Source organism: Hordeum vulgare, chromosome 5H, assembly GCF_904849725.1.
Source record: "Hordeum vulgare subsp. vulgare chromosome 5H, MorexV3_pseudomolecules_assembly, whole genome shotgun sequence".
Lineage (NCBI taxonomy): Eukaryota > Viridiplantae > Streptophyta > Magnoliopsida > Poales > Poaceae > Hordeum > Hordeum vulgare.
Window position 1 is genome coordinate 493,650,961 of NC_058522.1, and position 12,958 is coordinate 493,663,918.

The 12,958-nt window shown below is 50.9% G+C and overlaps 1 protein-coding gene across 2 annotated transcripts; it reads left to right on the plus strand.

The window, feature by feature from the left end:
- Positions 1–1,716: 1,716 nt before the first annotated feature.
- LOC123399965 (ankyrin repeat-containing protein At5g02620-like) lies at positions 1,717–5,539 on the plus strand. 2 transcript variants are annotated; one of them, XM_045094355.1, is made up of 4 exons: positions 1,717–2,056; positions 2,175–2,796; positions 3,544–3,953; positions 4,288–5,539. In XM_045094355.1, the coding sequence occupies exons 2-4, from the start codon at positions 2,382–2,384 to the stop codon at positions 5,158–5,160; spliced, it is 1,698 nt and encodes a 565-aa protein (XP_044950290.1). In that variant the 5' UTR covers positions 1,717–2,056; positions 2,175–2,381; the 3' UTR covers positions 5,161–5,539. The 2 variants fall into 2 exon arrangements, with proteins under 2 accessions (XP_044950290.1, XP_044950291.1); XM_045094356.1 differs by having other exon boundaries at positions 1,717–1,868.
- The last annotated feature ends 7,419 nt before the right edge of the window (positions 5,540–12,958 follow it).

The following is a 12,958-nucleotide window of genomic DNA, read 5'->3' on the forward strand; positions in this document are numbered from 1 at the left end:
CGGTCATGTTCTCCATGACATCTGTAACTCGCCGTGGCACACGGCATGGTACATGTACTGGACTAGATGCACATACATTTGTGAATAAGGAATTTCTTCTTTTTCGGAAGCCCATTCGAATAGAACTCCTAGGTTAAGCGTGCTCACCCATCATGGCACACGACATGGTACATGTACTGGCCTGGATGCACAGACGTTTGTGAATAAGGAATTCCTTCTTTTTTGGGAGCCCATTCGAACAGAACTCCCAGGTTAAGCGTGCTTGGCTTGGAGTAGTTCTAGGATGGATGATCGACCGGGAAGTTGATCCCGGGTGCGCACGAGTGAGGACAAAGTGCGCAGAAAAGACTAGTATTGATATGTGGGACCAGTCTAGATCCCGCCAGGAGTAACGATCGTCGGCGGGTGCGTCCGAGGCGTTACACTCACGACCGTTCTCGATGGCGACCGTGACCCATGACAACAATGGCACGATGCGTTCCCCAACAACTATGGACGATCAACCCATCAACAATGTCCCGTTGCAGGCAGTGTGCGTTCATGGCAGAGTACGACGCCCGTCGGGGCTAAGCATGCTCGCATTGATTTTTGATTATATGCAAATTAAACCCTGAAAGAGTCCAAAGCCATAGACGACATCTGTAACAACAACAACAACAACAACAACGAGGAGGAGAAGGAGGCAAGGGTACATGGGGAAAAGTATGACGAGCTGGTCGAGCCGGTCTACAACAATCGTGTTGGCGACCAGAAAAGGGCGACAAGGCCGCATGCAAGGTTGCCGACGAGGTCAGAGACCGCTGTCGAGGGAGAACGATGAGTGGGGTCTTTGGAGCGAAAAATATTTTTACTCTAGCCATCCATGGACAAGTATAGTTACTCCTCGGGGTAGTCAGGGAGTAAATACAAATTATCCTCTAACACGGATAAATGATCAGCTACATGCGTTTTAAAGGAGTAATATTGAAATTCTACTTCTCTAAATGTTCTTTTTAGGTGATCGGCTAAAGATGCCCTTAGAAAGTCGAGGAGACAATGGCTCTTGCAGCCACATAAAGAGAATACGCAAATACTTTCTTCATCCGAAATTACTTGTTGCATAAATGTATAAAAAATAGATGTATGTAGAACTAAAATACATGCAGACACATCTATTTCTATGACAAATATTTTTGGGCCTCGGGAATTACGAAGGAATAATACGTTAACTTTATACTCCCACATTTTTAGTCATCTAGAGACTAGAGTGCAAACATCTTTAGGCTTTGTTTGGTAGAAGTGGATTGCTGAGGTTTGGGAAGGAGGGGATTTGATAAATCCTTTCCTTCCACCCAATCCTCTCAAATCCTCGGAGTTTTGCTTTCACCAGTCCCTCGAGGAAGATCCTGAAACACATGGATAGAAAGGGATTGAAAGGGAACGGAGGGGATCCGGCTAAGCAAACCCCTATTATCAAATGGACGTCCGAGGTTTTGTGAGGTTTTTAGCTCTCTCGAAGATTTTCCTCTTAAAACCTCCTGAATCCCTCCATGCCAAACAATGCCTTAAGGAAAAAATAGCACTGGAGAAGACGCCACAGTGACACAAATATTCGCTCTCGTGAGAAAAGATAATCAAAAGCTTTATCTTTTCTCACGAGACCGAAGACCACCAAACCAAACGTGTGCGGGCTCCTTTTGTTTAACAGTCGTCCTCTCCCAGTCCCACCCTCCTATTCCGCTGACAACCGCAGCAACCCCCACCCCCACCCCCACCGTGGTGGCGGAACGGCACTGGGCTGGGGACCTGACCGTGGCGGCCGGGGATTGAGACCAACGCAAGAAAAGTCTGCTACGGTGGTGGCCTCCAGCTTCCAAGATTCCCCACCAGTGAGTCCTTTGCTCCTCCCCTCTCCCCTCCCCGGCTGTTAGTTACTAGTACCTAGTTTTTTGGCCGGCGCGTGGAGGGGGATGGGATTTTTCGAGCTCTCGGGCCGCTTGCTCCGCTGATTCTTGAGCTGCGGAGGTCCCTTGGCTCCGCCGGCCGGGCGCTGGTTGCTGTTCCGCTTCTTGCGGTGGTGAGGAACCACTTCACATGATTGTTTCCTTTCTGTTGCTTTGATTTGTTCATGTTCCGTTAGGATCATGCGCTGAAAACGTTGCGGCCGGTGTTAATTCTCTGGACACTTTCTGCAGTTTTAGGTGAACCCGTGAAGGGGTCAGTGAGAAGAGGTTAAGCTCAAATCTTGGCCTGGTCTTCGCTCTCTCAAGGCCTGATATTTCTCATCAATTCAAGTGTGCCCGTAGAGGCGGAGAGGGGTCTCCCAGATTTTGCAAGAACAAGATCTTGCAGTTCTGTCAGAGCATCACCAACCAGGCTCAAACAAGCCACCGGATTCGGAGATGGAGAGGCAGTCCAGCTCCCGGTTCGGCGCGCTGGAGAAGCTCAAGAGCTTCCGGGGCATAGAGAAGCAGAGGAGCTTCAAGTTCCTGTCCATGGAGAAGCAGCAGAGCTTCAAGGAGAGGCGGAGCCGGGACAGCCCCGGGAAGAGGGGCGACAGCGCGCTCCACCTCGCCGCCAGGGCCGGCAATGTCTCCCATGTCCAGAGGATCTTCGCCGACTGCGATCCGGAGCTGGTGGGGGAGCTGGCCGCCCACCAGAACCTGGACGGCGAGACGGCGCTGTACGTGGCCGCGGAGAAGGGGCACGTCGACGTCGTGTGTGAGATTCTCAAGGCCTGTGACGTGCAGTCGGCAGGGCTCAAGGCAACCAACAGCTTCGATGCCTTCCACATCGCGGCGAAACAGGGCCATCTGGGTTAGTTCTCTTCTCTGCTTCTTTCAGTTCGTCGCTGATTGTGGTAGTAGTATTGTTTAGTTTGATCACAATGAACTCTGTCTGTCAAGTCAAGTCAATGATTTGATGATTATGGTTGTTTGAACCCTGAATTACAATTCTTTAGTGTGTGGATGTGGCGAGTTGATCAGTGGAACCATTCACTGTAGCTTGTTTATAGCTGCAGTTTTCTTTGTCTTATATAAACAATGACTTGCATTCGTTTGACTTCGGCAAAATTCCTAATTCGTGGTGATTGCAATGGATGTTTTTCTCTGGTTCTTTTCCTTAAGAACATGTGGTACTAGAGCATTTACTTCTGCATTAAATTTTCGGTCCACATTCCAATCAAGAATGGTGTACCTGTTGGTCCACATTCCAGCTCATCTTTCCTGCTTTGCTAGGTTTGACAGGCAAAACTCACCATGGATTCACAGTTTTATGTATGATGTGTTGCTGTTGCAATATGTGTTGATGTATCCAAACCAGTGCGTCCGATATGATTAATTAGCAAGATAGTGAAATGTTGCTTCATCGTACATCTTTTTGTTGTGCCAGCAATCTGTGTTGAAACAAATCAACTCATGCAACTTTTAATAGTAGGCAGTGGAGGAGACTGTCTTCTGCTGATCCTGACTATTATGAAACTTGTATCTTCGTGGATGCTTGGCTTAACGTTTTTGTCAAGTCATTTTGACTCATATAGATGTTCCATGCTTTGCTTCGCAGATGTTCTGCAGGAGCTATTGCAGGCATTTCCTGCGTTAGCTATGACGACAAGTTCTGTAAATGCCACAGCTTTAGACACCGCCGCAACACAGGGCCACATTGGTATCGTCAATCTTCTACTGGATACGGACGCAAGCCTTGCCAGGATTGCAAGAAGCAACGGGAAGACAGTTTTGCATTCAGCAGCAAGAATGGGTCATGTGGAGGTGGTAGCGTCGTTGTTGAATAAAGATCCGGATATTGGTTTCAGAACAGACAGGAAGGGACAGACAGCATTGCACATGGCTTCAAAAGGCCAGAATGCTGAAATTCTGCTTGAGTTACTGAAGCCCAATGTCTCGGTAATCCATTTGGAGGATAACAAGGGGAACAGGGCACTGCATGTTGCAACGCGGAAGGGCAACACCGTTGTAGGTTCTCATATCTCAGAAATGTCTTCTGTTTTCTTCATTATGTCTTTCTTCACGTGTTAATTATTTGTTGCTTGTAAATACTAATTATTTCATGTCCATAACATTTTCATTTGCAAGAGATTCCTTCCTGAAACCAGCAATGCTACATTGTTCTGGAACATAATTCTAAAGCAATTTGCAGTCCAGAATGTACAAAAATAGCGGAAAGATTTCTTTCCATAGACTTAAGAAAACCATGAAGTTCTAAGAAGTCTCAACCAGAGTTTTCTTGGCCATTTAAGAATCATGTTTCATAACTTGCATCCTTTGATATTTGTGTAATTCCTTGCAGATGGTTCAGACTTTAATATCTGTTGAAGAGATTGATATCAATGCAGTCAACAAAGCTGGAGAGACTGCTTTTGCCATTGCTGAGAAACAAGGTAACGAAGAGCTTGTTAACATCCTGCGAGAAGTTGGAGGAGTAACCGCAAAAGAGCAAGTGAATCCTCCGAAATCAGCCAAGCAGCTTAAGCAAACGGTCAGTGATATCAAGCATGACGTCCAATCACAGATCAAGCAAACGCGTCAGACCAAGATGCATGTCCACAAGATCAAGAAAAGGATTCAGAAGCTCCACATTGGCGGGCTAAACAATGCCATTAACTCCAATACCGTTGTTGCAGTACTTATTGCCACCGTTGCCTTTGCATCCATATTCACCATTCCTGGTAATTTTCTGGAGAAAATGGAGGACGCGACTGAGCCCGATATGACCTTAGGGCAAGCACTGGTAGCAAGCAGGCCTGCCTTTATAATCTTCCTGGTCTTTGATTCCCTGGCTCTCTTTATTTCGCTCGCGGTCGTTGTTGTCCAGACTTCCCTGATTGTTGTTGAGCAGAAGGCAAAGCAGAAGATGGTCTTCGTGATGAACAAGTTGATGTGGCTCGCGTGCCTCTGCATATCAGCAGCCTTCATAGCACTGACCTACGTCGTCGTGGGCCGCAATGACGAGTGGCTGGCTTGGTGCACGATGGCGATCGGCACCGTAATCATGCTAACCACCATTGGTTCCATGTGCTATTGCATCATCAGCCACAGGATGGAAGCGCAGAGCATGAGGAGGATCAGGAGGTCCTCCATGAGCCAGTCATGGTCCATATCAGTAGACTCGGACACGGAGCTAGACATGACCAGCAGAAACAAGACGATGTATGCGCTGTAGGATGATGAGTCGATGACCGACACCTCATGCGGCAGAGTCATGTATATATCGGAGCCCGTTTGCCCAAGCCCGCAACACGGCATTCAGCGGATTCGACTCGAGATGTATCTAGGCCTAGGGACATGGAAGCTGTATGTATCATGTATGTATGCAAGTGAAGCCTCCTTTGCACAAACAAAGGAGACATCAGGGTGCAGTTCCCGGGTAGATCGGTTCCAGGCAGAGCTACTTTTTATAGGCACTATAGGAGAATGAGTACTTGTGAAGCAAAGATGTTTTGCTCTTATGCTTACTACTGTGGATGATGATGATGATGATGACAGTCCATACAATTATATATATCAACCAGTATAGTAGAATAAATTGCCATTTTGTCAAACCTATGTGGTCATGGATGCTCATCTTGATCTTGTGCATCATGGGTCAAAAAGGAGAAAGTGATGCATCATATGGTTATGGTCATTGGGACTGCTGAACCAGAATATGTTGAACCGAAAACCAACGATGACACATCACTTCTCTGGACTTTGACCGTTGACATGAGAAAGCAAGAACAAGTTTTGCAACTGTTGACCATCAGGTTGTGCTGAAGCAATACAGTGATTAGGCAAGCTTTCACCATCATATTCTGCCTTTTATTGTCTGAACGGAAAGTTGTCAAAACTTTCAGGCAGCACTCGTCCCAAATCCTCAGATCTCTAAAACCAAAATTTCATCCTGAAGCCTGGGTCTCCATCCACCCCTGAGATCCGCCGTGATCGCGTAGAGCGACCGAACATGGTGGGCGGATCGTCGGCCGGTGAGAGCCAGCCTGATGGTGCCAAATTAGATGCCAAGAAGGACGCGGATGTGGAATTATTGTGGAATTTTGCACCGGTCGACACCCCTGCTGTCCCCATCTGTTCCAAGTATCAGCAGTGCCTGAGAGCATCTTCAACAGCCGCGTAAAAAGGCGCGCGCACGCTAAACCGACAGTTTACCGCGCGCGGGACAGAATTGCGTGCTTCAGCGGCGGCGGGAAAACCGCGCGCGGGGGAACCGCTAGCGCGCGAAAAGGCGGCAGCCCGCGCGTCATTTTTGTGGCGCCGCGTCCCGTGCGCCCATAAAAGGCAGCGCGCTGCCCTGCCTCTCGCGCCGCGTTCTCTCTCCCTCTGCCTCTCGCGCCGCCGCCGCGTTCTCTCTCCCTCTGCCTCTCGCGCCGCGCTCTCTCTACCTCTCGTGCCGCCGCCGCCGACGAGCCACCATGCCGCCGCGCCGCCGTTCTGCGTCGGGCTACCGCGGCGTTCGCCAGCGCCCCAACGGCGGGTTCTACGCCGAGATACGCTCCGGCGATCTCCGGCTGAGCCTCGGCACCTACGACACGCCGCACGAGGCCGCCCGCGCGTTCGACGCGGCGGCGTGGCGCCTAGGCAGGCCGCGCCTTCAGATGAATTTCCCGGACGTCCGCACGCTCCAGCAGGCGTTAGACCTGGCCCCGCCGCCTCGTCTAAACTCCGCACAAGACCGTGCGGAGCACACTGCGCTGCAGCGCCGCCTCCTCGTCGCCCAGGAGGACGAGCGGGTCATGGCGGAGTGGCGCCGGCGCCACCCGAAAGACGTCGCCTACGAGCAGGAATATTGGGAACGGCGCCGCGAGGAGGACACGCGCCGGCGCCGCGAGGAGCGGTTGGACAGGCGTCGTCGGAAGGCTTTGGCGTGTGCACAGGCCGACCTCGTCAATGCAGGCGGGAGGTCCTTCTTCACTGAAGAAGATGAGCGTTGGTTTGACATCTGGCTGTCAACCTCTGACGACACCGACGATGATGATGGTGCAGATGACTGGAGCGACTAGGATTAGTTTTTTTGTTTTCGAACTATCTAGCACCGGACTATCTATCTATGTTTTCGAACTACCTATCTAGTTGCAATCTATGTAAAATAACTTTGTATCTTTTTTATTTAATGCAATCTATTTATTAAAAAATGTTGTGCGCGCACTGCATTTTTGGGCACTGCTGGAGCGGCACGCGCGCGCTGCATTATAGCGCGGCTGTTGGAGCCCGCGTCTATCCCCGCGCTAAACCAGCCGAAGCGCGCGCGGCAAACGCTTTTTTTGGGCGCGGCGCGTAGCGCGGCTGTTGGAGATGCTGTGACAAAACTCATCACTCGGAAAGCGAGGCCCTGGACTCCTGGTGAAGATGTGGGCGAATTTCCATTGTTCATGGGCTTGGCTGGAAAAAAAAGATCTAGGTTTATTACAGAAGATGTAAATAATCAGATGGGGTTGTTTATTGGCCCGTGTTTGACACTTATATTCACCTTTAATTATTATTTCATTTGATGCATGCGCGCATCATAGTTATGGATAGACAAGATGAACACGTGATACTTGTATTATCTTGACATCACGTTAGAAGTCAATAATGACACTCTTTATAAAATAGTGCCTTTAGCATTATTTTTGTGTAGGAAAGAGATTGTATACAACTTGACAAGTTAGCTTCGGGAGGTAGTTGATACAGCGGTGAGGAGAGGTGTTGATATCCTTTGCGTCCAAGAGACCAAATGGAGGTGACAGAAGGCGAAGGAGGTGGAGGGTACCGGCTTCAAGCTGTGGTACACGGGGACGGTTGTAAAAAGAAATGGAGTAGGCATCTTGATCAGCAAGAGCCTCAAGTATGAAGTGGTAGACGTCAAGAAACGCGGGGACCGGATTATCCTGGTCAAACTCGTAGTTGGGGACTTAGTTCTCAATGTTATCAGTGTGTATGCCCCGCAAGTAGGCCACAATAAGAACACGAAGAGGAAGTTCTGGGAAGACTTGGAGGACATGGTTAGGAGTGTACCGATTGACGAAAGGTTCTTCATAGGAGGAGACCTCAATGGCCACGTGAGCACATGTAACACAAGTTTTGAAGTGGTGCATGGGGGATTTGGCTATGGCATGAGGAATCAAGAAGGAGAAGACGTCTTAAGATTTGCGCTAGCCTACAACATGATCATAGCTAACACCCTCTTTAAGAAGAGAGAATCACATCTAGTGACTTACAGTAGTGGGCAACACTCTAGCTAGATTGATTTCATCCTATCGAGAAGAGAAGACAGGCGTGCATGCCTAGACTGTAATGTGATACCTCGAGAGAGTGTTGTCCCTCGGCATAAGCTTGTGGTTGCTAACTTCCGCTTTTGGATTCGTGTCCAGCGTGCCAAAATCCTCAGAACGAAGTGGTGGAAGATCAAGGAGGAGGTAGCTCACGCATTTATAGAGAAGGTCATTAAGGAGGGCCCTTAGGAGCAAGGAGGTGATGCAAAAAACATGTGGATGAAGATGGCGACTTGTATTCATAAGGTGGCCTCAGAGGAGTTTGGAGTGTCCAGGAGAAGTAGAAGAGAAGCTAAAGATACATGATGGTGGAACGATGATGTCCAGAAGGCAATTAAGGAGAAGAAAGATGGTTTCAGACGCCTATATTTGGATAGGAGTGTAGACAACATAAAGAAGTACAAGATGACAAAGAAGGCCGCAAAGCGAGCTGTGAGTGAAACAAGGGGCTGGGCGTATGAGGACCTCTACCAATGGTTAGACACAAAGGAAGACGAAAGGGACATATATAAGATGGACAAGATCCGAGAGAGGAAGACGAGGGATGTTGACCAAATCAAGTGCACCAAGGACGGAGCAGAGCAACTCCTAGTGAAGAACAAGGAGATTAAGCATAGATGGCGGGAGTACTTTGACAAGTTGTTCAATGGGGAGAGTGAGAGCTCTACCATTGATATGGACGACTCCTTTGATGATACTAGCAGGCGTTTTGTGCGGCGAATCGAGGAGTCGGAGGTCAAGGAGTCTTTAAAGAGGTGAAAGGAGGCAAGGCGATGGGCCCTCATTGTATCCCCATTGAGGTGTGGAGAGGCCTCGGGGACATAGCGATAGTATGGCTAACCAAAAATTTTAACCTCATTTTTCGGGCAAACAAGATGCAAGGAGAATGGAGACGGAGTATATTAGTACCAATCTTCAAGAACAAGGGGGATGTTCGGAGTTGTACTAATTACTGTGGAATTAAATTGATGAGCCATACAATGAAGATGTGGGAGAGAGTCATTGAGCACCGCTTAAGAAGAATGACAAGCGTGACCAAAAATTGGTTTGGTTTCATGCGTGGGAGGTTACCATGGAAGCCATTTTCTTGGTACGACAACTTATGTAGAGATATAGGGAGCATAAGAAGGACTTGCATATGGTGTTCATTAACTTGGATAAGGTCTATGATAAGATACCGCATAATGTTATGTGGTGGACCTGGGAGAAACACAAAGTCCCAACAAACTACATTACCCTCATCAAGGACATGTAAGATAATGTTGTGACAAGTGTTCGAACAACTGATGGCGACACTGATGATTTCCCGATTAAGATAGGACTGCATCAGGGGTCAGCTTTGAGCCCTTATTTTTTCCTTGGTGATGTATGAGGCCACAAGGGATATACAAGGAGATATCCCATGGTGTATGCTCTTTGCAGATTATGTTGTGCTAGTCGATGATAGTCGGACGTGGGTCAACAAGAAGTTGGAGTTATGGAGGCAAACCTTGGAATCGAAAGGTTTTAGACTTAGTAGGACTAAGACCGAGTGATGGGGTCATAGTCCTAGGGTAGGGTCATAGGCCTGCCGTACATGTCCTACCCAAGGACTACCCCACACAAAGGACAGGACCCTAAGTCTGCCCCGACTGAATTAAGGAGTCCCCATCATCCAGTCGGTAACAGGCCCTGAATCATCGAGTCGGAGACTAGCATTCGGAGGACACCAGGCTAACCGAGTGGGTACGCTCGGTACATCGTAACCTCTCTGGAGGGAAACTGCCATGCGTTCCCGGGTGCATTTATTAGCATTTAGAGCATACGTTACCTGTAACGTACGCATTCAATCGCCACTACTCCACCCCTGAATCAGAACCGTTGTGGAGGGCAGCGCACTCTATATAAGCCGCCCTCCCCCACTGGTAAAAGGGTTAGCAAATCATTGTACTCCATATTACACTTGGTAACAAGCTCCGAGAGCACTGAGACGTAGGGCTGTTACCTCCACCGCAGAGGGGCCTGAACTCATACAACCTCGCCGTAGCTAGGACTCTGCCCATCTCATTCGTACCCTACACATCTACTATCAGGCTTATACCCACGACAGTTGGCGCCCACCGTGGGGCAGGCGTCTAAACGACTTCCGGCGAGTTTGCGACTACTTCCTTTCGTCATGTCGTCTGGTGGAGATTCGAGCATGGGTCACCAGATCCTCTTCGGCGCTCTCTCCTTCAACGTCGATGATTCGGCGTGGCTTCGGGAGGCCCCTCTCGACGTCGAGGCGCTTCCCTGTCGCGGGGCCACGCACTTCCGTGCCGGCGCTCGCGGCGTTCTTCTTCTCCAACAATCGGCTCCATTGTCGGCTTGCACCTCCGTCATGCGCCGCAACAAGCGATCCCGCAGTCCGCGTCTCCAACATTGGGTGCAGCATGCCCGAGCGCGTCAGATCGCGTCCTCTCAAGTGGCAGTTCTGGAGTCTGTCGTGGTTGCCCCGCGTTCCCAGTGCTCGGGCTCGGTTCCGACTGAGCTTCCTTCCGAGTACACGGGTCGCGGGCCTGCAGCAGAAGTACACATGGCCAACACCCATGAAGATCCCGTCAAGCCGGCCGGAGCGAGCGCGAAATCGGTGAAGCATCCGGTGCACGCCGTCCGCCTCGTCGTTCTGCCAGTCGGCACACCCGGCGGAGCAACGTGGAGTTGTTCCGCACACCTCTCCTCAACTTGGTTGCGGCTGCCAAGATTGCCGATTCCCTCCAACCGACTGATTCAGAGGCAGGAAGGGGAATCGAGCAGATCCGTGCTCTGTTGCACACGGCGCAGCAGCAGAACTCGGCAGTCTCCTAGTCACACAATCGGATCTACAATAGTTCCGTCCGTGCAAACACCCATCGATTGGTTCACAGCCCTGGTTCCCATCAGCACCATAGGGGAGGCAGCCGGTCCATGATCCGTGAAGATCGCCGCCGTTCACGCACCCCTCCGCGGGGTGGTCCCTATGGGTCCCGACATCATGATGATCGGCGTTCGGTTGGCGACACTTATGACCCAAGACCCGACGGAAGAGGGCGGATCACCCAACGAAGAGTCGACAGGGGTCGAGCCCACCACGATGGTCACGATATGGACCGTCCGAGTGGAAGCAGGACCATCGTGTCCGGCCCCGAGTGTTTTAGTCGAGCCATCCGCTCGGCTGACATCCCGCCCAATTTCCGATTGGCTGCGGGAATCGGTAAATTTACGGGGGAATCCAAGCCTGAAACATGGCTAGATGACTACCGAGTGGCAGTCCAGATCGGAGGAGGGGACGACCATGTCGCTATGAAGCACCTCCCTCTGATGCTCGACGGCTCGGCGCGAGCTTGGCTGAACCAGTTGGCCCCCTCTAGCATTTACAGTTGGGCAGATCTGGCCCAAGTGTTCATCAGGACCTTCGAAGGGACGTGCTGTTGGGTAACGTAGCATAAAATCAAAAAATTTCCTACGCATGTTCAGATCTTCCTATGGAGAGACCAGCAACGAGAGAGGGGTAAGAGCATCTTCATACCTTTGAAGATGGCTAAGCGGAAGCGTTACTAGAACGCGGTTGATGGAGTCGTACTTGCGGCGATTCCGATCTAGTGCCGAACAACGGCACCTCCGCGTTCAACACACGTGCAGCCCGGTGACGTCTCCCGCACCTTGATCCAGCAAGGAGGAGGGAGAGGTTGGGGAAGAAGTCCAGCAACACGACGGCGTGGTGTCGGTGGAGAGACGAGGTCTCCCGGCAGGGCTTCGCCAAGCACCGGCGGAGAGGAGGAGGGAGAGGAGCAGGGCTGCGCCGAGAGAGAGAGAAAACGGTGTCTCCAACAGCCCCGAGTCCTCATCTATTTATAGGAGGAGGGGGAGGGCTGCGCCACCCCTAGGGTTCCCTCCCTAGGGGCCGGCGGCCACCAGATGGGAGAGGGGGGCGGCGGCTAGGGTGGGAGAGGTGTGGCGCACCACCTGGTGGGCCTAAGGCCCACCTGCGCCTAGGGTTGCCCCCTCTCCCCACCACTTGCGCATTGGGCTGGGTGTGGGAGGCGCACCAGCCCACCTAGGGGCTGGTTCCCTCCCGCACTTAGCCCATCTAGCCTCTTGGGGTCGTTGCCCCCCTTCGGTGGTCCCCCGGGACCACCTCCGGTGGTCCCGGTACGTTACCGGTGACGCCCGAAACACTTCCGGTGTCCAAAACCATCCGTCCTATATATCAATCTTTACCTCCGGACCATTCCGGAGCTCCTCGTGACGTCCGGGATCTCATCCGGGACTCCGAACAACTTTCGGTAACCTCGTACAACAATTCCCTATAACCCTAGCGTCATCGAACCTTAAGTGTGTAGACCCTACGGGTTCGGGAGACAGGCAGACATGACCGAGACACCTCTGTGGCCAATAACCATCAGCGGGGTCTGGATACCCATGGTGGCTCCCACTTGCTCCACGATGATCTCATCGGATGAACCACGATGTCAAGGATTCAATCAATCCCGTATACGATTCCCTTTGTCTGTCGGTATAGAACTTGCCCGAGATTCGATCGTCGGTATACCTATACCTTGTTCAATCTCGTTACCGGTAAGTCTCTTTACTCGTTCCGTAGCACGTCATCGTGTGACTAACTCCTTAGTCACATTGAGCTCATGATGATGTTCTACCGAGTGGGCCCAGAGATACCTCTCCGTCACACGGAGTGACAAATCCCGATCTCGATTCGTG